At 43.6% G+C, this 24,861-nt stretch overlaps 1 protein-coding gene across 5 annotated transcripts in view; it reads right to left on the bottom strand.

Annotated features, from left to right (window-relative positions):
• PPP2R2B (protein phosphatase 2 regulatory subunit Bbeta) overlaps positions 1-24,861 on the bottom strand; it is a 390,243-nt gene that overhangs the window by 31,355 nt on the left and 334,027 nt on the right. For all 5 annotated transcript variants that reach the window (XM_084838723.1, XM_084838724.1, XM_084838721.1 and 2 more), the window contains one exon: positions 2,198-2,375. In XM_084838723.1, coding sequence (XP_084694849.1) covers positions 2,198-2,375 — 178 coding nt within the window. The remainder of the gene's footprint in view (positions 1-2,197; positions 2,376-24,861) is intronic.

The following is a 24,861-nucleotide window of genomic DNA, read 5'->3' as shown; positions in this document are numbered from 1 at the left end:
AGAAGCATGGGAGCTGCTTTCTTGTAGCATCTTCCCACACTGCTCTGGCATTTATTTGAATAAGCGGTGTTGCCTGATTATCAATTGGGAAACTTTGTACCAGAACCTCAGAATTTTCATAACTCACAACTAGGGGTATATAAGAAATTTGTTTCAGTTTGTTTTTGAACAGGATTTACCCAGTTTGTACCTCCTAGATTGAACATGGACTTGGATGAGATCTGTGGTTGAAGCATTTCTGAGCTTGCAATGTGGGCCAACCCCCACCCCCCATTTGACAGCATGCGCAGTTTTGAAAAATGCACACAAATATGCTTTAAACAATGGGAGAAGAATGAGCATTGAGCAGGGGATTGGTCTCGATGGTCTTAAGGGCCCCTTCCAACTCTACTATTCTATGATTCTATTCTATGATTCTATGCATACATTTCAAAGATTCACACAACTGATGCACACATTTGGAAAAATATGCAGGAAAATACACAGAGATTTTCACACAAAAACAAAAAACAAAGCTCACAATCTGATATGAACTCGTCAGAACGAGCTTCAAGATGGAATTTGGAGCATTTTGGCACGCTCAGGTTTTGCTGATTTGCACATCCCTGCTCACAACATCACTCTGTGTGATGCAGGGAGCGTAAAATTCCAACCTTTGTGTGCTCTGGCACCCCCTTCTCTTTCTCTCACAGCATCACAAACCATTTCACCTCCAGAAAGTGCTTTGGAGGAACACGGCTGCCACACTTCCCAACTATTTCTTACCTGAGGTAGCAGTGATCACGCACGTATCTCTTCTCTCTCACATCTAGGGGCACAGAATTCCCCATCTTTACTCTCTTGCAAAAACAACACACTTTTCCACTCCACATCTTCAGTGCTACTGCCAGAGGGAAACAGTCTAGAATTTAGCCAGGCAAAAGTAAGAGGGAAGGAGGCCCTTTCCCCCATGCTGTGTTGCTAAGGATCCTACTGCAAGGGGAGGGGACACTGAATGACAACTGTTCCAACTATCCAGCCTATTTCCCCACTTACCCTTTTGCTTGACACCAGCCATGCTAAGAACTGTTACTATTAGCTTTTCCAAAAACAGCTGGTACCAAAATCAGGGCTCCACTGAACGAGTCTGAATTCTTATATAGCTGCATACAGGAGTACAAAAGGGATTACACTCAGTTTCTCATCTTTGACTGCACTGGCATACAAGAACTAGGTGACCAGGACCAATCAACAATGAGATGAGGGCAATGATAAGGAGGGAAGGAACCACACAACTGGTCCTGGTCACCTGGTTCCTGTATCCCAGTGTTGTCAAACATGAAAATATGAGTGTGAGTCCTTTTTACGCTTATATGCTACTACATAAGATGGGAAAGAACCACTGTCTACATGGTTTCTGGATGGGAAAGAACCACTGTCCGCATGATTTCTGTATTCAAATATGTACTAGAGCAGTATGGGAAAGAGTCATGGTGATGTAGCTCCTATGTCAGTAACAGTAAATGTGAATGGGGCCCTATTCTTTGTCTTCCATAACAGTATATCAGTTTGGACCAATGTGTGGGAGAGCTTGTACCATAGATTGCCTGTGGATGACCAAACTGTACTTTCACAGAACTCAAATCAGCCCTGAAATGGCTGGTTCATAGCCAATTCAAAGACTGTGGGTATTCTTTAACCATTTGTGCAAACTTGTCAAGTCACTCATTGCATGGTGAACATTTGCCCATCGGCATGATGAATATTTTACTCATCTTGCAAAAATACTGGTGACTCCCTCAAGACAGGTTATGCAGAGAATCTCCTAAAAGTGCTCCACCTTTCTTCCTGGATTTCTTCGTGCAACCTTCTTATGGAACAAATGCATTTGGTTCCTGAGAAGAAAAGCAGTCTATTCTGTGTTAAACCATACTCAGTGAAGAATCATAACAAGAAAAAAGACAATAAGCGAATTAATGGACCCACATGGAACTTCGAACCTCAAACTTTGCCACACTTTTGAATAAACATTTGTCTACATGTTAAATGTGGGAGTGGGACAGGGACAAGTACAAATGTAGAACAGAAAAAACCAACAACCAACACAACAAACCATTTAAGAGATTCGAACTTGAGGTTCAAGCAAGCTGCTTCTTCTCAAAACAGGACTCTTCTGATTGGATGATAGCTCCAGCCACATTCATGATGCAAAGGATACTAAAACTTTGATTGGTTATTTCAAAGTTCCATAAGTTTATCCTCAAGTCATCTGCTGACATGTAGGTTTCATAGTCACTGTTCACAGATATGGAGTTGATGTGATATGTGTGTGCATTTGCGAATACTCTCCTTGGAGTTGCCTCCACCATTAAATCCATGGGCCTTAGCACAGGTACCTGGCAAAGACAAGAAACAAAAGGAGTTAATCAAAGAGAAATATATATATTCTGTTATCAAAGGAAGTATCACACAGTGTACTGCTGTGCAACCATTTGTCTCTACTTTACAAGTATGGCTCTCAGATTCCTATCCTATTTGAGACACCTCAAAACTTGAATTGTTTCACAGACATGACAGGTAACAAAGTGTGTGTGTGTGTGTGTGTGTGTGTGTGGGCATGCACCCCCATCTTTAGTTCCCATATTTTTTTTCAGTTCAGTCGAGATCTGTTCTATACATTATGTGCAAACACATAGATTTGTTTACTCATGTTCTAAATTCTGCAGAAGAACAGGCCACTGTGGGAGAAGGAGTAAATTTGAATATAGAAACAGTAGTTGGACAAAGGGTTAAGCACCCCTCCCCTGCTGCTTTTCTTCTCAAAACCTCTCCCTTCCAAAGCTGTTCTTCAATAAACAAGTAACAGCATCAAATCTCTATTGTAAGAGTCTGCGCATAATGTGTGCTTAGCCCTTTGTCTTCAGTGAAGGAATGTATTAAGAGAGGGGGACATAAAGCATAAAGTAATATAGTAGTGGAGGACATATGGCATGACCAGAAGGATTGTATACCATGGAGATAAAATATAAGCTGAACAGCGGGAAAACTGGAACGTTACTTTTAGCATTGTAGTTATAACCTATATATAAAGGAGCATGCCTTAAATGTATTTATTTTATTTAAAATATTTTTATCCTGCCATTTCTTAAAAGTTCAGTGCAACTAACAAATGCAAATTCATTCAACAGAACATTTAAATCATATGAAAAAATACGGAACGAAATGCAATATTCCCACCCTTTATTTTTTCAGTGTTTACAGCGCAGAAGTATAGCCTTAAGGTTACTAAGGAAATCTGGACCTCTTCGGGAAAAAACCACCTTTGAAAATTTGATGATACATAATTAGGAAAACCTATTAAGTAAGCTTTATAAAGTTCTATTAGATTTAGTTCTTACAATTAATAACTATCACAAAGGCTGGGAAAGAGAATTAACTTGTCTGATTCCAGTAGGTACCTGAACCTTGATATGAAATAATATATCACAGCAGACTATTAGCACAAACCTGAAAGATTTTTTTTCAAATTTATGTTCCGCTGGTATTTAATGCTTGCAAGGCTTAACCGCATTTATCATAAGGGCGATAACAGGTGCTGGAGATGTAAAATGCCTAACGCAGATATGGCTCATGTTTTTTGGTTTTGCCCAATCATTAAGGGCTATTGGTTAAAGATAATAGTTGAAATTGAGATTATATCAGGATATAGCCTACCTTTGGATCCAATAATTATTCTTTTTGGTTATGTCAAGGACGTTGTTCTATCTGATGACATAGAGATGATAGTGCATTTATTAACAGCACCCAGTCGAAGAAAACAACGGAATGGGAAAGACTAGAGATCTCTTCAAGAAAATCAGAGATCTCAAGGGAACGTTTTGTGCAAAGACGGGCATGATAAAGGACAAAGAAGGCAGGGACCTAACAGAATCAGAAGAGATTAAGAAGAGGTGGAAAGAATACACAGAAGAACTATACAGGAAAGATCTGAATGTCCCTGATAGCCATGATAGTGCAGTCACTGAACTTGAGCTGGACATCTAGAGAATGAAGTCAAGTGGGCCTTAGGAAGCATTACTAACAACAAAGCTAGCAGAGATGACAGTATTCCAGCTGAGCTATTTAAAATCCTAAAAGACAATGCTGTTAAAGTGCTGCACTCAATATGTCAACAAATTTGGAACACTCAACAGTGGCCACAAGACTGGAAAAGGTCAGTTTACATTCCAATTCCAAAGAAGGGCAACGCCAAAGAGTGCTCAAACTACCGTACAATTGCGCTCATGAAATGCCAGCAAGGTGATGCTCAAAATCCTACAAGCTAGGCTTCAGCAGTATGTGAACCGAGAACTACCGGAAGTACAAGCTGGGTTTCGAAGAGGCAGAGGAACTAGAGATCAAATCGCCAACATTCGCTGCATCATGGAGAAAGCAAGAGAATTCCAGAAAAACGTCTATTTCTGCTTCATTGACTACGCTAAAGCCTTTGATTGTGCGGATCACAACAAACTGTGGCAAATTCTGAAAGAGATGGGGGTACCAGACCACTTTACCTGTCTCCTGAGAAACCTGTACGAGGGTTAAGAAGCAACAGTAAGAACCAGACATGGAACAACCGATTGGTTCAAAATTGGGAAAGGAGTACGACAAGGCTGCATATTGTCACCCTGCTTATTTAACTTATATGCAGAGTACATCATGAGAAACGCCGGGTTGCATGAATCACAGGTTAGAATTAAGATTGCCGGGAGAATTATCAACAACCTCAGATACGCAGATGATACCACCCTAATGGCAGAAAGTGAAGAGGATCTAAAGAGCCTCTTGTTGAGGGTGAAAGAGAGTGCAAAAGCTGGTTTGAAACTCGACATTAAAAAACGAAGATCATGGCATCTGGCCCCATCACTTCCTGGCACATGGAAGGGGAAGAAATGGAAGCAGTGACAGATTGTATTTTCTTGGGCTCCAAGATCACTGCAGACGGTGACTGTAGCCATGAAATTAAAAGACGCTTGCTCCTGGGGAGGAAAGCTATGGCCAACCTAGACAGCATAGTAAGAAGCAGAGACATCACCTTGCCAACAAAGGTCCGTCTAATCAAAGCTATGGTTTTCCCAGTAGTAACGTATGGCTGTGAGAGCTGGACTATAAGGAAGGCTGAACGCCAAAGAATTGATGCTTTTGAACTGTGGTGCTGGAGAAGACTCTTACGAGTCCCCCGGACTGCAAGGAGGTCAAATCAGTCAATCCTAAAGGAAATCAACCCTGAGTGCTCACTGGAAGGACAGATACTGAAGCTGAAGCTCAAATATTTTGGCCACCTAATGCGAAGAGAAAACTCTCTGGAAAAGACTCTGATGCTGGGAAAGACTGAGGGCAAAAGGAGAAGGGGACGGCAGAGGATGAGATGGCTAGATAGCATCACTGATGCAATGAATATGGACTTGAGCACGCTCCGGGAGAGAGTGCAGGACAGGAAGGCCTGGCGTGCTATGGTCCATGGGGTCACGAAGAGTCGGACACGACTGAACGACTGAACAACAACAACAAAAACAACAAAGAATGCTGATCTCGGCAAACTGGAAAAAACTGAAAGCCCCTACAGCTGATGACTGGATTATCAAAGAATGGGAAATAATATATATGGTTAAGTTAACTAATATAGTAAGGGTTAGAGAGGGAAGACAGCAAAATAATAGATTTATAGAAAAGTGGTCATTATTTGTAATGTATTGGTGTAACAAGAATCAAGAGAATGTACAGCCTTTTGTGTTATTGGGAACTTTGTGATATTTGCTGGTTCTATTGATTAATTTGATTATATTCTATATTATTTGAACTGTTGATAATAATAATTAAAAATTGCAAAATAAAAACCAAACAAAAAACCCCAAATGCAAATTCAATAAAAACATTATAGATAAAAAATACCCCCCCCAAAAAACAAAAGCAGTTGCCATTGTAAATCAGTGCAATTACTTTAACTCATTTTATTGGTTTTATTGATGTGTTCTACCTGCCCTGTTTCTGAGTTTTTACTTTGGATTTTATTGCTGTTTTACTGTATTTTATTATTTTATTGTATTTATATTAGATTGTAGTTAGCCATCTTGCGCAACATTTGGTGGAAAGGCAGATTACAAATTTAACAAACATCATACTGAGTCAGAAAGAAATAAATATTGTATTTAGACAATTGGTCTACCCAGCCCAGTATTGGTCTATTCAGCCCAGCTCTGCAGCTCTCTCCAAGTTGTTGGGAAGAATCCTTCTTTCTGAGGTCCTTTTAACTGGAGAAGCCAGGTTTGAGCACAGCATTAAAAATCAGATCCTGTGCTCAAGTCTACCTTGGCATCTCCAAGTTAATCCACCTTGGCTTCCCTATGTTAAATCAGAGGTGGGCTATCCAAAGTGCTACATTTGTACAGGCCTCATTCTGTGCAGGGATCTGCTTATGTGTGGATAATTAATGGCGATTTTCAAATTGCTTCTAAACACAAGAAAGCATTACTGCAAAACAGAAAAACCCTGGAAGAGGCTGAGAAAGCTCAGACCTTAGCCCAAGCAATCAAAGTAATCATGGTTCAGATATTCCTTCATCATCTGTTATTACTTATTTTTGAGGGATCTATACTAAAGCTAGCATAGAGTCCATCCCTTGTCAGTAACCTTCACTTCTTTCATCTCATGACATTGGGATGGTCAAAAAGAGGGAGAGGATGCAAAATTTGGACCGGAGGGTGGCAGAATTCAGGGGGAGGGAGGCGCAACACACTACTAAGAATTCAGGGGAAAGGGAATTCAGAATTTGTGAGGGGAGGGGGCACAGCACAATACTAAGACACATACCATAACATTTTCCCTTTATGTTTCTTAAGTATAGTCCAATAAGGTACCAGTCAATGAACAGGTATGGTCAGTGCCAGCAGACAAGAATAGCAGTGTAAATAATACCTTCAGCTATATAGCACCATAAGGCAACTTAATATAACGGAAAGGTGTCAGCCAATGGTGGCCAATGCCAGTGAAGTTTTTCCTCCAGCAGCTTCATTACTGTGCATTATTGTCTGTATGCTGCCTGGGGAGATTTCCCATGGCTGTGGAGGTGGAGACAGTAGTATGACAGCCAGGATCAAGTGACACTAGAACATAGGAACTGCCAGCTCAGAGTCTGAGATTAATGTGATGAGCCTGCTTTCTAATTCAGCCTGACATATTCAATGATGCATCGTTTGCTGTTGAAGGACTTGGCGCAGCCATCTGGGGACATGGCCTAGCATTTTGCCCACAGACTGCAGGGAGCAAGCCGTCACTCAGACTGTCAGAAACATGATAGTTTTCAAATGGTAAAGGGTTCTATAGTCCTACCAGATTTCCCTAGAAACAAGCAAACAAAATTAAAGCTTTTGGCGTAAGATTTCACTCAGCTTTGTAAAGCTATTTAGGAGAGGAACATATTAACTAGTTTCTCACCTGGTCTGGCCAAATGCTCACTCAAAAGCAGTCTCTGCCACATTTAGCGAGAGGCAAGCTTTCAATGAGTAAGGTGGGCAAATTAACTTAAGAGGAGTATATACAGTGGCAAAGGAGCTAGTCTGCATCTACATTTTATACTGGAGCTAGGTATAGGCATCTTGGTTTGCTAAAAGCATGGACTGTGTTCAGATTTTACAAAGAAGGACAAATTACAAACGTTCTGACAGGTGTAGGGGTGGAGAACATCTTGGATGATGTTGCCTAGGCAGTATTGGACAGGAAAAAAATGTGTAGCAAGCACCAAGCCAACAAGGCCAACATGCAAAACCTTCATCCACATATCTGGTACATGGAAGATTTCATTTCAGTGGGAATGGCTGATTGGTACAGTGTTCCAACTACGGTTGCTCTGGAGGTTCCCTCCATTCTAGTATCACATCAAGAAATGGAGCCCAGGGTGGGGAATGGATGTAGACAGGCAGATACCTCAGCTCTCAGTGGCCCCTGTACATTAGCTTCTGTCTCGGACACAACTGACAGGAAGCAAAACTTTCTCCTGATCTAAGATACTCGGGTCACCAGGGGCAGGAGACAGGCTTTTAGCCCAAATGGTGTCCCAAAATGCACCTCTTTACCTCTTCATTCACCCCTATGGAGAAAAGTAACGTGCTGTGATTAAGGTCAGTGTGTGTGTGTGTCGGGGTGTGTGTGTGACATCTCCTCCTCAGCACTGTGGAGCTCTAGCCCACAGAAGTTCCACATCTGGCCCACAGAGCCTCCTGGGGTTCCTCCATGGGGTGGGACGTGACCTCTAAGCTCTGCCTCCTGGAAGGAACTCCAAATTATCTAGGATCTTAGACCAGAAATAACAGCGGGGCTGCGGGCAACAGGGGGCTCAGCTGACACTGGGAGGAGCATTCATTCTTCCCAGCACCAGGTAAGTAGCTTCGCACACTGCATGATGCCAGTGACTTGTGGTTACTTCTTCCAGTGCCAGCCAAGTCCTTTTCTCTGTGCTGAGATAGGTGTATCTCCCAGCATGGAGAAAGGCAAAATGGGGGGCGGGGGAGAGGATAATGTCATGTCTGTTGCCATGCCCATGGACGTCATTCAGCATATAGAGGCTCTGGTAGAGGGCAATCCAGTCTCCCACCCAGAAAGTGGTCTGTATTAATATATGAAATTAACTTGTATGTATTTTTTGTTAATTTGGGTTGCATAAATAATAATATCCATTTTTTAAAAAACCTTCAGAAGTTGCTTTTAGTTTCTGCTACCAGTAATTAGTGCCAGTGGTCTGAAGTTAGCTAAGGGTGATTTCCCACGATACTTGGGGGAGTGGCTTTTGGATTTTAGCTTTTGCTCAGCAGTTCAGTATGCCACATCCAGATCCCTGAACCTCTATCGAAGCAAGAGACTGAGGGCCAAAATAGGTATGATGGAAGTAGCTGTGTTTGTTTATTCCTATCTGCCTGTTCTCATATTAAAGCTGGTGGCAATGTGTCTAATTTTTACAACAAAATGTGTACACAGGTGAGTGAAGCTGAACCATGTCCCACTTTATCATACTGTACTCCATTGCTTCAGGCACTTTTCTCTCTAGCACAGTCATATACAGTATCAGAGCCAGGCTGAAAAGTGCCTGCAGTGGTAGCGTTTGAGTAGGTAAGGAGGGAGGGGAAGAGTTCAGCTCCCCTCACCCACATGCCCCTGTTGTTATAAAAAGTAAAACCCTATCCTCCACTTATAATATGAAAGGGGTAAAAATGTGAAGAACAAACATGTCTGCCCCTGTCGTATCTCCTTTGGCTCTGAAAGCCATTTTACAGATTTCCAGTATGGAGAGGGACACTCGTGTTGGGAAAAATATATAAAATGTAATGTGTGCAGTGGTGGCCAGTGACTCCAGTTCCAGAGGGGCTGTAATTCCATTCAGGGTTTTATTTGCCAGTTGCCACCAGCCAACTCTAATGGTGCTATCCAAGGTGCTGAGCACTATGCCCCAAATGGGTTTAGCACCTTAGATTGCACCTTTCAGCACCCTGGATAGCACTGTTAAGAGTTTGGGCTGGTGATAACTAAAACCCTGGATGGAATCACAGCCCTTCTGGAACTGGAGTCACCAGTCACCACTGGCCACATGAATAGCAGCAATGGTGTCTTTTAAAAATCTGCACCACAAAAACAGAACAGACTAGTTTTCTTCCTTGTGCAATCAGATTCTTCAGTCCCCATTCTCCTGTTATGTTTTACTCCTCTCCTCTTCTCAATCACAGCGTGGGAAATAAGCCACAGTGGCTTATTTCCCCTGCCATGTGTGCCGGTCACGTGCTGGCTGGATTTCCCTAATTACCCTCACTGGTGTGGCTCGCTGTCATCCGAACCCAGGCAGCATGGCTTGTTGGGGAGACAGCGACCCTCAAATAATCCAGCAACAGCCCATGGGTTTTTGCCCTCTGAAACAACCCATGGCGTCTGGGTTCGGATGACAAAGCAAGCTATGCCAGGAAGCGCAATTGAGGAAATCTGGCTAGCACATGCAGTGGGATTAACAAGCTACCATCATGGCTTATTAACCATGCCGTGATCATACAAACTTGATCACTGTGGGTAAGAAGATGAAATGGCTGTCAGAGCTGTAGTATTTTACATCTATCCAATGACATTCACAAGTAAAATTGTTGTTTATTGAATATCAATTAATACTTACTTAGCATACAGCTTTAATCATTAGGTTTCTACTTAAAGTCACCCATCTCTTAGTACTATTATCATGACAATCTTAACCAATACAGACAGCTCCTTAAATACTTTCCTCGTTCAATTACAAGAGTAACCTGGGGGCCATATCTGGTATTCTATATGCTCATTATTAAAGGGTAATTTAGTGTAGCAAACCAAATCATGAACCTATGTAGTCTGTCAAATAAAATAAACCAACTAACAAATTATATTATGTTGTGTTTTCAGGAGGGGTCAAAAATGGCAATAATTTTTAATGTTTAGATAAATATGTCTTCATTTTTTTAAAAAATGTGACCCCCAAAATTATACCAATAAATGAATTCTTCCATGCAGGTGATAACCACATGCCACCAATATGCATGCAGCTTTCAGTGCCTTTCTTCTGTCTAGCGAAGGTGTCCCCTTTCCAAAGTTAATGAAGAGCTAATCCTCCTTTGAGCTGAAGAAATGGTGGATGTGGTTCAAAAAGCAAAGGAGCTAGCCCTCCTCTTTGCTCCTATGTTTCTTCAGTCATTCCCAAATTGAAAGGGAAAAAGCTATGTGTGTGGGGGAGACGCAATCTGATTAGGGTAATTGCTGCTGTTTTACGACTTCTGTTCTGAGTTTTAAATCATGTTCCTTTTAGGGGGCTATGTACATTTCCCAGTTGGAATAAAAACTTTGTCAGACATACTTTGTCTGACACTGTTCATGAGACTTCTCTTGGAGCTACCTAGTTTTATGTATGTCACTTTCAATTTACATCTACATGTATTTTTGGATGCAAGAATAACATGTGAAAGTGCATACATTTTTTAACAATGCAGCACTTGGTGCAGTCATCGATCTGCTTGACACCAGATGTCATTGATCAAGCTCCTATTGAGCTTTATTTTGACCCCATTAACATTAGTGGAGCAAGCCATGTGCAGCCATGAACTCACTACTTAGTATGCCTACATGGACAGAAAATAGCTTTGGGTATTCAACATAGGTGATACCCCCTCCGGCCACACTCAGCTCAATCTTTTTATTGTAGCACAAGTAGGGATGCATGAATCAGCAAAAGTCAAGTTCTCTAAATTCCATCTCAACGCTCGTTCTGCCTCAAATCCATATCTGATTGATAGTTTTGTTTGTTTTCATGTGAAAATCCGTATTTTTCCAAATGTATGCCTCAATTGTGTGCATCTTTGAAATGTAAATTCTTCTCCCATTGATTAAAGTGTATTTGTGCACATTTTTCAGAAGTGTTCATTTTTCCATGTGCATTTTTCCAATGTATGCATGCTGTCAGATGTATATTTTTTGGTCCGTGAATCATGCAAGCTCAGAAATGTACGGGCTTTGACTGCAGATTGCATCAGAGTCCGTGTTCGATCCGGAAGATGCAAACAGGGTAAATCTTGAACAAATACAAATTGAAACAAATTTCTCATACATCCCAAAGCACAAGTAAAAAGTCACCTGTCTGGACAGTACATCTGTTTTCTGGGGTGAGGGAGATGCTTTGAGATAGTGAGTAGCAACTTCTGATGGAGCTCTAGGTACTACATCCCCATTTTCTCTGTCTTTCCCTCTCCCTTTTTCTTTCCAGAAGGCACAGCTTAGGCTACCAACAAGTAGGAATAACTAGGCAGTGCTGCCTGAGGATTAATATTTTGCAGACAGAGTATTCCTCAAAGACTATTATCATGGTAGGCTTACAGTTTCATGCTTGCTGTGCTTCTGCTCTACTGGGCCATCCCTATTAAGTGAGAGGAGACACCTTCCTGCACAATGATAAACTTGCAATCTAATTACCAATCCCTGTTTTCCCCAGGCATTCTCCTTCCTTCTAAACTCACACATTCAATCTAGTGCTATTTCTTCTTCTGTCATTTGTTGCTTGCAGTTTTAAAATTATTATGTCATTACAGAATACAGCAAACCATTGATGATCTTGTTTAGGCTGTTACCAATTTGTTTGGTGGGTGTGATTCACCCAACCGGGAGGGAAATGATTGGGCAGAGAGGACCCCCATTGTCAAGGTTCCCAATGCAAAGATTACTGACAGCTACCTGAGAAGAAGGCGCTATAGACTATAAATATGAATGGACCTGCACATGACAGTTTGGGAGTAGAAATGCTTACAAAATTCTCCCAATCCAAATTTCTCTCCAGATTTTAGGATTCTGAATTACCTGGTCTTGTGGATTTGGATCACTGCCTCATGAATCCAACATTCTTTCATTTTAATTTCCAAATTTTGTAGAGACCTCTGCACATATGCAGTTTGACACAATGCTCTCATCTTTTCTCCCCTCTACCTTACCAATATGTATAAGCACTTGTGCAAACAGATAAAACACCACACAAAAAAGTCCTACCTCATTAAAGAATTGAATGGCATGGGACCTGGACATCTTCTCTTGTATGTTCCCTTCCAAGCACTCCAAGTAACATCAGAGATTCTGGTTTGGATCCTCCTGCTGACAATGGTGTGGTACAGGCAGGACTTTTTCGGTTATGGCAGCAATGCTTTAGAATGCCTTCCCTAGGAAAGCCCACTAGGCCCCATCTTTGTATATATTTCACCATGTGGTAAAAGTGTGAGCTTTTTCGTGATTTTTTTGTGGAGGTGTGAAGCTGATTGGGAAATTTACTGTAGCTGTGATGGGTGTTTTCCTTTATTGTATTATTCTGATTGCTGGTTTTGGTGTTTTAATTTTTATGTTATCTGCCTAAAGTGGGACATAATTTTAAAACAAGAACAACAACAAATGAATAAATAGAATCTTGATGTATTCAGGGGTTTGTATGCTCACCTGCTCATCTGACCATACATGTTGTTGTTTTATCAGTTATCTCTTGTGCACATCAGTAAGACAGAGGGAAATACAGAACAGAACATTTCCAAACAGAAGGAAAGGAAAGCTGCAGCAAAATGCACTGAGCCAGTTCTGGAATTAACTTTAGACATTATCCATGTTACATTGGAAGGAAGGCAGAGCATAATGCTGAACCAAGGAAACCCACTGAACAATGGGGGAACAGAACTAAGGAAACCTGCTCAACCCTATTTGAGAGTCAAGAAAGGGTCAAACTACCTATCATGTTAATTGCATAGCATGTAGCCAAGGCTTATCTTTTTTAAGTGTGTGCAGCCTTGAGTTTAATTGGGACCGCCATGCATTGAGAGAGGAGGATTAAACTCCCCACCACCACCATTTTCTTCCCAAAATTACACACACATACACTCACGCAGGGAGTGCGTAAATTAAATTTTTTAATTTTTAAAAAATTAAAAGGCTCCATTGGTGTCGATTGAACCTTTTTTCTTTTTTTAACCCCTGCGTGGGGGGGATTTGGGGAAGCCAACAGTGGAGGAAGGGAAGGTTTAAACCTCCCCTCCTGGTACGTGGTGGTCCCAATCTGAAGTGGAGTTGTGAGGACTTACTGTAGAGAAAAAAAGAGATATGCCTCAGCTATACACTATGCAATTAATGCAACATGTAGTTTGACCCAAAGTTGAAATCAATAGAGCCAGTGCTGTATTTGATGAATTGGCCATTGAAGAGATCATCAGGAATTTTAAGTCAGCATGGCCATGTTGAACTAAGTTTTACAATTCTCCTGAAGCACTCACATGTTTAACACTTTATGTATGTATGTATGTTTGTATGTATGTATGTATTTATTACATTTATATCCCACCTTTGTTCCTCCTTAAGGAACCCAAGGCAACGTACATAATCCTCCTTCCTCATTTTATCCTCACAACAACCCTGTGAGGTGGGTTGGGCTGAGAGTCTGTGACTGGCCCAAAGTCACCCAGTGAGCTTCCATGGCTGAGTGGGGACTAGAACCCGGATCTCCCAGCTCCCAGTCCAACACTCTAGCCACTACACCACACCACACTGGCTCTTGAGCATGAATATAGCATGCCCGTAACTCACTTTCTACTATACCAAAATGCTTGGGGTGTCTTTTGCTCAGTTTCCTTCCCCTGTTTCATCATCTTTCCACAAGTAGGAAGTTAATTCATTTCTATCAACAACAACCTACCATTATTAGTAAGGATTCAATTACATCATTGGCTGATTAAAAAAAAATAGTATTTGTTCTTCCATTTATAGACCTTTCCATTCATAGATCACAGAAAGGGAAAGGTGAGGTTAAAAGCAGAATAGAGTTTTTGTGTGCAGATAGAGAGGCATATGTATTGTGTTTATCTGGGAACAGCCACCTGAGCTTAGTTGATAGACTGAGTCTTCCAATATGCCCTTTTCTGACTGCAGCCACAGTTGCGAAGCACACAATAAAGGTGGTGAAGCCAAGCAGAAGAGGGAGCGTTGTTTGCTTTAATGAATGTGCTTAGCGGTTCTTGACAGACCTACCAGCAGGAGTCCTGTTGAGCTTTTCAATTACCATTTCACTACAGAGCGTGCTCCTAGCACACTGAACTGCTCTGGCATCAGAGCACAGGCAGATATTCAGAGCACACCTACAGCTAATAAAATTAAAATTAAATCTGAAGAAGAAAGCAGCATTTCCCTGTTTTGCCACAAACCGGCCTCCTGCAATACACAGCCCAATAGGATGGGCTGGGATGTGACTGAAAGGAGAAGTAGGAAGACTTGCATAGCCCTTGCTTCCTCTCCATCCATTTGCACATTCAGTCCACACTGGGTTATTCTAGAGTATGGGTGGGATGGGCTTTTTGTGTTACTTTTCAGTGAAAATATTCCAATATTGCTGAGGGGGAAAAAAGAATCTCACAATCATTTCAAACCTCAACTGTTGTACTTTGGAAACAGTTAATGACTATAAAGTACACATATCTGGCATCATTTCCTAAGTGGTGTCTCCCAGGACCTAGTAAAAGATATTAGTGGTTTTAAAAATTATTATTGCATTTATATTCCACCTTTCTTCCTCTTGCAAAGAACCCAAGGTGGCTTACATGATCCTCCTCCTCTCTATATTATCCCCACAACAACCCTATGAGATAGGTTAGGCTGAGAGTCAGTGACTGGCCCAAAGTCTGTGACTGGCCCATATTGGAAACAATGACCACAGTGCTATCAGATTTAATATATATTTAAGTGGAAAATTGCCCAGGAAGTCCAACACAGTCACATTTGGCTTCAAAAGAGGAAACTTCTCTAAAATGAGGGAACTGGTGAAAAGGAAGTTGAAAGGGGACATCACAAAGGTTAAAGCCTTTCAAAAAGCTTGGAAATTACCAAACACCACAATAATAGAAGCTCAGCTAGAATATATACCACAGGTTAGGAAAGGTAGTACCAAGTCCAAGAAGTCACCAGCATGGTTAACAAGCAGTGGAAGCTATTAGAGAGAAAAAGGCTTCTTTCAGAAAATGGAAATCTTGTCCGAATGAGAACAACAGAGAGCACAAACTTGCACAAAGGAGATGTAAGCAGACACTAAAAGATGCAAAAAAGTATTTTGAGGAGCATATCACTAACAATATCAAGGCCAACAATAATTTTTAAAATATATCAGAAGCAGGAAACCAGAGAGGTAGGAAGTTGGATCGTTGGATGACAACAGAGTTAAAGGAGTACTGAAGGAGGATAAGGAGATTGCGAAGAAGCTGAATGAATTCTTTCCATCTGTCTTCACTGCAAAAGATGTAGGATAGATACCTGTACCTGAACTGATGTTTTCAGGAAGGGAGTCTGAGGAACTGAGGTAAATAGTGGTGACAAAAGATGAAGTTCTCAACCTTACTGACAAACTGAAAGTTACTAAATCACCCAGCCCAGAAGTCCTAGAGTTTTTAATTGCAGATCTTCTAACAAAAATATGTAACATGTCTCTAAGATCAGACTCTGTACCAGAGGACTGGGAATGGCCAATGTAACGCCAGTTTTTCAAAAGTGATCCAGGGGGATCTGGGAAATTACAGGCCAGTTAGCTTAACATATGTTCCAAGTAAATTTGTTGAAAGCATTATTAAAGATAAAATTAGTAGGCACATAGAAGGGCAAGCCCTGCTGAAAAAGAATCGACGTGGCTTCTGCAAAGGTAAGTCTTGTCTCACTAACCTTTTAGAGTTCTTTAAAATACTGCAAGCAATTACAGCTCAGGCACTGTAGTTTTCCCATCTTTGACCCCCTGCAGTGTTTCAGAGCCTCTCAAACATTAACTCAAGTCCTCACATTTCTTGAAGAGAAGCTTTCATTAAAAAAGAATCTCTCCAAAATGGGAGAATGGACATCCAAATGGCAAACGTGACTGAATGTATACAAGTGTAAAGTGATGCACACTGGGGCAAGAACTCCCAACTTCATGTCCATGCTGATGGGATCTGAGTTAGCAGTGACTGTCCATGAAAGAGAAAGTCAGGTTGCTTTCCTGTAACTGTAGTTCTTCGAGTGGTCATCTGTGCATTCACACATATGGGCTCTGCGCCTGCGTGGAGACTTGTTTGGGAAACTTCCAAGCTGCAGAGTTTTTGGTGGGAACCACTCCCCCACCGCCTGTGGCATATATAGCGTGGGTTCCCGCCTTCCCCTCAGTTCCTTGAGATGGCAAGAGTCCTGGACCGAGGAGAAGAACACTTCGGTTCCAACAGACTGTTGACACTGAAGTGGGGACGGTGAGAGGGTTGTGTGAATGCACAGATGACCATTCGAAGAACTACAGTTACAGGTAAGCAACCTGACTTTCTTCTTCGTGGCCTCTGTGCATCACACATATGGGCAAGTAACAAGCTAACTTACCGGAGGTGGGTCGGTGTCTCAATGTAGTACTGATGAAGGCACAGCCCTGCCAAAGGTGCAGTCCGCTTGAGCTCGAATGTCCAATCTGTAGTGCTTTATGAAAGTAGAAGGCTTAGACCAGGTAGCCACCTTACGTAAGTCTACAAGAGGGACACCTCTTGCAAAAGCCGTGGAAGTCGACACTCCCCTCATCAGATGAGCCTGAATTCGGGCTGGTAAGTCCTTCCCAGAGACGTACGCCAGTCGGATGGTGTGTACTATCCAGGAGGCCAGTCTCTGGAGAGCCCTTGTTGTGTCCTCCGTAGCAGAGGAAGAGCTGTTGCGAGTTGTGGAAAGGCTCTGTCGGAGACCTATAAAAAGCCAGGGCTCTCTGGACATCTAGAGTGTGCAGCCGCCTTTCCAAATTGGAAGTTGGAGATGGAAAGAAGGCAGGGAGGATGATTGGCTGATTCACATGGAAGTCCGTGACTACCTTTGGAAGGAATGCTAAGTCCGGCCGAAGGACCACCTTTTCCTTGTGAAAAATGGTATAAGGTGAGTCTATTCATAATGCGGAGAGTTCACTTGCTCTCCTCGATATCATAATGGCTACCAAGAAGGCGACCTTCCAAGAGAGCAGCCTCAAGTCCACAGTAACAAGCGGTTCAAATGGCACTGCTGTGAGGCTGTTGAGCACCAGGGTCAGGTCCCATTGAAGAATGAAGGCTCACGGGGGGAGCCAAGTTTCTGAGTCCCCGTAAGAATTGTTTGCATAAAGGGTGGCTGAAGATGGGGCACCCGTCGATGTTGCCCCGCATAGCAGAAATCGCTGAAGCATACACACTGATGGAGGAGTACTTCAGGCCTTTGCTGTAGAGGTGCTGGAGGAAGGACAAAATATTGATCAGATGTCACTTATCAGGTTTACAGTTGGTGTCGGTTGCAAACTGAACAAAGGAAGCCCATTTGGCTGAGTATGACCAGCATGTGGATGGTTTTCTCGCTGCATTGAGTATGGTCTGCACTGTTGGCGGGATCAGCAGAGAGTGGTGTGTGAAGGTTGGATCCTCCATGCCGTGAGGTTCAGGGTGTGGAGATCGGGATGGAGGATCTGACCTCGGTCCCAAGAAATCATGTTGTCTATCAGCGGGAGCAGCAAGCAATGTCCATGTGCTAGGTTCTGTAGCGTCATGAACTATGGCTGCCTGGGCCACCAGGGGGCTATCAGAATGCAGTTTGTGGCTTCCTGCCTGATTTTTGGAGATCACCCTCGTGAGTAGTGGGAAGGGGGGGGAGATAGAATAGGTGGTCTGTCCATTCTAGGAAAAAGGCATCGCCCAGTGACCCGTGGCCAACTCCGGCTCTGGAGCAGAACTGTTCGCAGGCTGTGTTTGCTGGAGTCGCAAAGAGATCGATCTCTGGTTGGCCCCACTGGGTGAAAATTAGTTGCAGAACTGTCTTGGCCAACTGCCATTTGTGGGAGCACCGAAGGAGGAGGCTGAGAGAGTCTGCCAACAGGTTGTCTTGTCCTGCAATATGGAGAGCGGTCAAGCAGATGTCCTTGGCAACGACCCAGTTGTAAAGGGGTAGAGTGTGAGAGATAAGATGGGAGGAGGGCATTCTGCCCTGTTTGTTTAGGTACCAGAGAATTGTGGTGTTGTCTGTGAGGATCTGGATGTGTCAATACCAGAGGTATGGTTCGAAGGCGCGGAGAGCTTTCCAAACTGCCATCAACTCCAAGAAATTTATGCGGTACAGTCTTTCTTTGGAGGACCAGAGACCCTGAGCTCACAGGGGGCCGCAATGTGCTCCCCAACCTAGGAGGGAGGTGTCCGTGGTCAGAACCCTGGATGGAGGAGCAGGAAGGAAAGACATCCCCTGGGTCAAGTGCCTGGAGTCCATCCACCACTTCAGGCTGAGAGCAACCTCCTCCAGTACCAGGAGTGTGACAAAAAGAGGGTTGTGAGTCAGATCGAAGGTCCGGATGAACCAGTTTTGTAGTGGCCTCATCCGTAGTCAGGACCACTCTACAACCAATACTGTCGCTGCCATGTGGCCAAGTAGGCATTGGATGTCACGTGCTGTGTCCCGGCGAGCGGTGAATATCGAAGTGGCTTGAGTGACGAGATTTGTGATATGGTTCGTCGGAAGGTACGCCCAGCCCATTCTGGAATTGAGGATGGCCCCTGTGAATTGAACCGTTCGTGTGGGGGGCAAATGAGACTTTTCCTTGTTGATCCGTAGTCCCAGTGCCCGAAGAATGTTTAAGACATCCCTTATAGCACGCAATAAGGCTTCTGGATAAGAGTCCACTAACAGCCAATCGTCGAGATACGGGTAGATCTCCACTCCCTTGAGGAAAGTAAGTGCAGACCACAGCCATGCACTTGGTGAACACCCGCGGATCTGTTGAAAGACCAAACGGTAGAACGTTGAACTGGAAACATTCTTCTCTGATCGCAAAGCAGAGGAATTTTCTGTGTGAGTGTTCTATGGCTACATGGAAGAATGCATCCTCGAGGTCGATCATGGAGAACCAAGAGCCCTTCGGAAGGAGTGGGAGAATTGTGGCTAGGGCTGTCACCCTGAACCCCTCGGGGCTGATAAACTTGTTCAGGTCTCGAAGGTCTAAAATGGGCCAGAGGCCTCCATCCTGTTTTGGTACCATGAAGTACCTGGAGAAGAACCCCTCCATACTGGGGTTTGGAAGAACGTGCTGGATGGTGCCCTTTCATAGGAGAGATTCGGTTTCTTTGTGAAGGACCTCCGAAGGTGGAGTGGTCCGGACTGGGCCCAGAGGCGGGAGAGTGTTGAATTCTATTTTGTATCCATGATGGACAATAGTGAGCACCCAGTTGTCGGATGTCACTCTTGTCCAGGCCGAATAAAATTTGTTCAGACGGTCTCCAAAGGGAGGTTTGCAAAGGTTGGTATGGAGGGGAGATGAGTTGAAGTTTAGAGATGAGTTTAGAGAATCCCTCACCCTTCACCTTTTGTTGGAACCTGGGGAGGGAGTACTTTTTTCTTTGTTGGTGTTGTTGAGAGTATGTGGGTGTCCAGTCCCCAGATTGCTAAGGTAGGTAGGTCTGGTGTCGGTACCAGTGGCATTGATGGTACGAAGCGTATTACTGTTGTTGTTGCTGGGATTGGCCAATGCCCATCTTACAAGTGGTCGTTCTGGCTTTCTGTACAGAGTTAATCTGCTCGTCTGTTTTTGCACTGAATAAACCCTCACCATCGAAGGGTAGATTTTCTATCCGTGACCGAGCTTCAGAGGTTAGGCCCGCAGAGCAGAGCCAGGCATGTTGCCTCAGGGCAACAGAGCCCATCATGCCCTTGGCATTGCAGTCCGCCTGATGACGGGCGGTATTGATCTGCTGACAAGATAGTTTGGATGCCTCTGCATGAAACATCCTGGCTAAGTCACGTTGATCCTCAGGGAGGTACGCAATACAAGAATCCATTTTCTCCCAGAGGAAGAGTTGATACCTGGCCATCATCGCCTGGTAGTTGGAGATTCTAAGTTCCAATGCCGCTGAACAGTAAAGGCGATGTCCGACGAGAGTGAGTTTACGGCTCTCCTTATCCACAGGCTAGGCATATGTTTTCTGCGAGCGACCTTAAGCAGACTCCACTATTATGGAGTTCAGTTTAGGATGTGAGAAGAGGAAAGACGTGTCCGTCTCCTGAACCCTGTACATCGATTCCAGCCTCTTGGATGTTGGTGTAAAGGATGAAGGCACTTTCCACGTCTGCTGGCCTCCACTCAGCAGGGCTGGAAGAAAGGGGATGGCCACAGGGGTGTACAGATCCGTTGAGACGGCATCAAATACCAGATCGTGGAGTTGTTGTACCTCGATGCCCAATGATTGAGCCATTCTAAGCACCTGCTCAGAGAAATGGCCCATGTCTTCGGAAGGTGAGGCTCTATCCCATGTCCCAATGACATCATCTGGTGATGAGGTCGATGGGGGAACAGAGGAATAGGAGGAGGAGTCTGATTGGTAGTCCTCCCCGGATTCCTGCGAGTGGACAGGAATGTAGTGCCACATCAGGTGCATGAGGTGGAATTGGAGGTGGCGGGGCTTGATGGTCCCAACTGGGTTGTTGTAGTGCTAAGGATGTAGAGTGCCTCAGTACTGGAGGAGGAGGGCAGAAGACATCCTGAGTGTCGAAACCAGAGCATTGTCCGGGCTGAAAGGGAGCATGTGATGGAGAAGTAGCTCCTAAGTAACAGGATTGATCAAGGAAGAGGTCACGGTTCCTCCGGAGCCTCCAGTCTGTATCCAAGTGCTGTCGGTGGGAAGGAGATGACGAGGCTGAGAAACGGTCCCAATCTTGGGATGGAGAGCATGAGCAATCACAGTCGTATTGCACCAGCCAACGATGCTGATGGTATCGATCCAGAGATCGGTACTGAGGAGGCTGTCAAGGTGAAAACGTAGGTCGATACCAAGGTGACTGGATGTCATAGTGATGCACTGTTGGAGACCTGGATCTCCGTTCCAGGGCTATTAGAGCTAGACAGGGTGATGGGCTTGGGGGGGTCCCTCAACTCACCCTCCGAGACCATGGAGGTCAGGTCCAGAGTAACAGTGTGCATGGGGGGGCGCAACACATATCGGAGAATCAAGTAGAGGAGGAGGAGGTGGTGGTAGGTCCCACTCCTTTTCCTGTTGTTTGGAGGATTTCTTTTTCCTTTTCTTCTCCAGCGTGTCCACCACCAGTTTAAGGCATTTCGCCCGTTTTGAGATCTTTTTTGCTGCTGATATGGCCAGGCTCCTTCCCGGAGTGGGTGGATCTACCTGAACCAGCTCAGTGATTAGTGGGGGCCACGACGGGCTGATCCCTGGGAGTTTGGGCCTTAGGCATGTCAACCACCTGAAGGGCCCATTGCCACAGGATCGCTTTTGGTTGATCAGCTCTATTCTTGCGAGCCTACTTCAATAGCAATTGGCCGTGGTGCTTATTTAAGCAAATAAGACACAAAGAGTGGCCGTCCGAAGAGGGCACCGTACTGCCACAATCCGTGCACCTTCTTAAACAGAGGCTTCAGGGCCTTACGCCAAAGGAGAAAAAATGTGTCACCGCTGAGGGAGACAATGCTCTCCAACACTGTTGACAATTGGCACTCTCTCTCTCTCGTTATAAGATAAAGAAGAAGAAGAAGGTAAAGGAAGAAAAAGGGTTTTAGAGAAGATAGAAATGCAGCATGACAGAATGTCGAAAAGTTCCCCATGAAGTAATGCTAAGGCGGTCGAAAAGGAACTGAGGGGAAGGCGGGAACCCACGCTATATACATGCCACAGGTGGTGGAGGAGGGGTTCCCGCCAAAAAACTCTGCAGCCTGGAAGTTTTCTGAACGAGTCTCCATGCAGGCACAGAGCCCATATGTGTGATGCACAGAGACCACGAAGAAGAACTTGGGGCTGTGGTAGACAATTTGATGAAAATGCTGATCCAGTGTGAAAAAGGCAAATTCCATGTTAGGTATAATTACAAAAGGAACTGAAAATAAAACTGCCAAGATCATACTGCCCATAAAGAAATCTATGATCGACCACACTTGGAATGTTGTGTACAATTCTGGTCAACACACCTCAAAAAGGATATTGTAGAGTTGGAAAAAGTGCAGAAAAGGACAACTAAAATGATCAAGGGGCTGCAGCATCTCCCCTATGAGGAAAGGTTACGACATCTGAGACTGTTTAGCTCAGAAAGAAGGGGAGTAAGGGGACACATGATAGAGGTATGCAAAGGTATACATGGTGTGGAGAATGTGGATAGGGAGACATTTTTCTCCCTCTCTCATAGTACTAGAACCTGAGGTCATCCTATGAAGCTGACTGGTGGGAGATTCAGGATGGATAAAAGGAAGGACTTCTTACACACAGCACGTAGTTAAACTATGGAATTTACTTCCACAAGAGGCAGTGATGGCCACCAATTTGGATGCCTTTAAAAGGGGATTCCTGGAGGAGAAGGCTATTGAAGGCTGCTAGTCCTGATGGCTATATGCAACCTCCAGTATCAGAGGCAGTATGCCTGTGTACACCAGTTGCTGGGGAACTGGGCGCTGTTGCACTTATGTCCTGCTTGCGGGTCTCCTGTGGGCATCTGGTTGGCCACTGTGTGAACAGAATTCTGGACTAGATGGACCCAGGTTTGATCCAACATGGTTCTTCTTATGTTCATTTATCAAGGGCATGAATATCAGCCACAGTTTTTGCCTGCAAAATATATGTAAGTGGCTTTATCCTGCACATATTTTGCAGTTGAAAGCTGTACTGGTTACATACGGGCACACTTCCTAAGCGATGTAAAGCATGTGTGCGCCATATCTGGGAATTGGCAAATGATCTCTGTTCTATATTTTCATATCACCACACAAATATTGTTAGTGTGTGTGTGTGTGTGTGTGTTGCCCACTGCATTAAGACAAACACACTTTTTTATAGCAAACTTAAAGCAGGTATGCAGCCAATACCTGGTAGATTTTTGAGCTGTTTCTTAGGTCTTAATATCTATATCCTTTGTTAAAAGGTCAATTAATGGCTTTTCTAGGAACAAATATAACTACAGATGGTGCAGTATTGGTCCTTAACACCTAAACCCATATAACCCAGGTAACCTGCCAAGACTTTAGGATCAGCTTTAGCAGTCCTTCTCTGGGAGCCCCTGCCAAAGGAAGTGAGGTAAGTGGCTACTAGGAAGAGGGCCTTTTCTGCTGTGGCACCCCTATTGTTGAATGAGCTTCCCAGAGAGGATCGCCTGGCACCTACATTGTGCTTGTTTCGGAGCCAGGAGAACCCCTTTTTATTCTCCAAGGAATTTTAGTTTTTCAGTTAGTTTTTATCTGGTATTATATTTTAAATTTTTGTACTATGGCTAACTCCTGTTGGTTATGTTTATTTTTATATTGTAGTTTTAAACTTTTATATTGTATTTTATCATCTGTATTTTATTGTCTGGTATTTTATGGTTTTAATTGTTGTGAACTGCCTAGACAGCTTCAGTTATTGGGCTGTATAAAAATGCAATCAATCAATCTGTACATACAGAAGAGTATCACAAGACACCACAAGCAGAGAGATTTTAAGCAGTAATTGTATACAGAGACACACAGATATAAACATACATATTCTAGCCCTACTTGAAGATGCATAATACAGTGCTTGCTAATGAGTGGCATGCAGATTACTAAACCATCCTAGGCTATCATTTAGACTAGATTAATTAATCCAAAATATGGTGCTACAATCATGTTTAGACACCATAGTCACTTTGTACATGGCCTGAGGTAATTGTATTTATTTATTTATTTATTTATTTTTATTTCATTTCTATACCGCCCAATAGCCGAAGCTCTCTGGGCGGTTCACAAAAATTAAAACCAAACAACACACAATAAAACAATTTAAAATATACAGAACATTAAAACCACAATATAACAATACAACCACAATAAAACCTAGCAGCAGTGCAGGAGTTTAACATACAGATTTAAAACAGCAAAGCTAAAAATTTAGAAAGCTAAAATGCTAAAATGCCTGGGAAAATAAAAAAGGTCTTCACCTGGCGCGGAAAAGAATACAATGTAGGCGCCAGGCGAACCTCACTAGGGAGCTCATTCCAGAGCCGGGGTGCCACAGCAGAAAAAGCCCTCCTCCTAGTAGCCACCCGCCTCACTTCCTTTGGCAGGGGCTCACGGAGAAGGGCCGCTGACGATGATCTTAAGCTCCGGGCAGGCACATATGGGAGGAGGCGATCCTTCAGGTAACCTGGCTCCAAGCTGTTAAGGGCTTTGAATGTTAACACCAGCACTTTGAATCGGGCCCGGAAATGGACTGGCAGCCAGTGCAGCTGGAAAAGTACTGGCGTAATATGAGCTCGCAGGCCAGTCCCTGTTAACAATCTTGCTGCCCTATTTTGGACCAGCTGAAGTTTCCAGACCGTTTTCAAAGGCAGCCC

The sequence above is a fragment of the Heloderma suspectum genome, chromosome 2 (genome assembly GCF_057233095.1).
Source record: "Heloderma suspectum isolate Gila_16-S chromosome 2, 16-S_ref, whole genome shotgun sequence".
Lineage (NCBI taxonomy): Eukaryota > Metazoa > Chordata > Lepidosauria > Squamata > Helodermatidae > Heloderma > Heloderma suspectum.
This window is presented reverse-complemented; position numbering and strand designations above follow the sequence as displayed.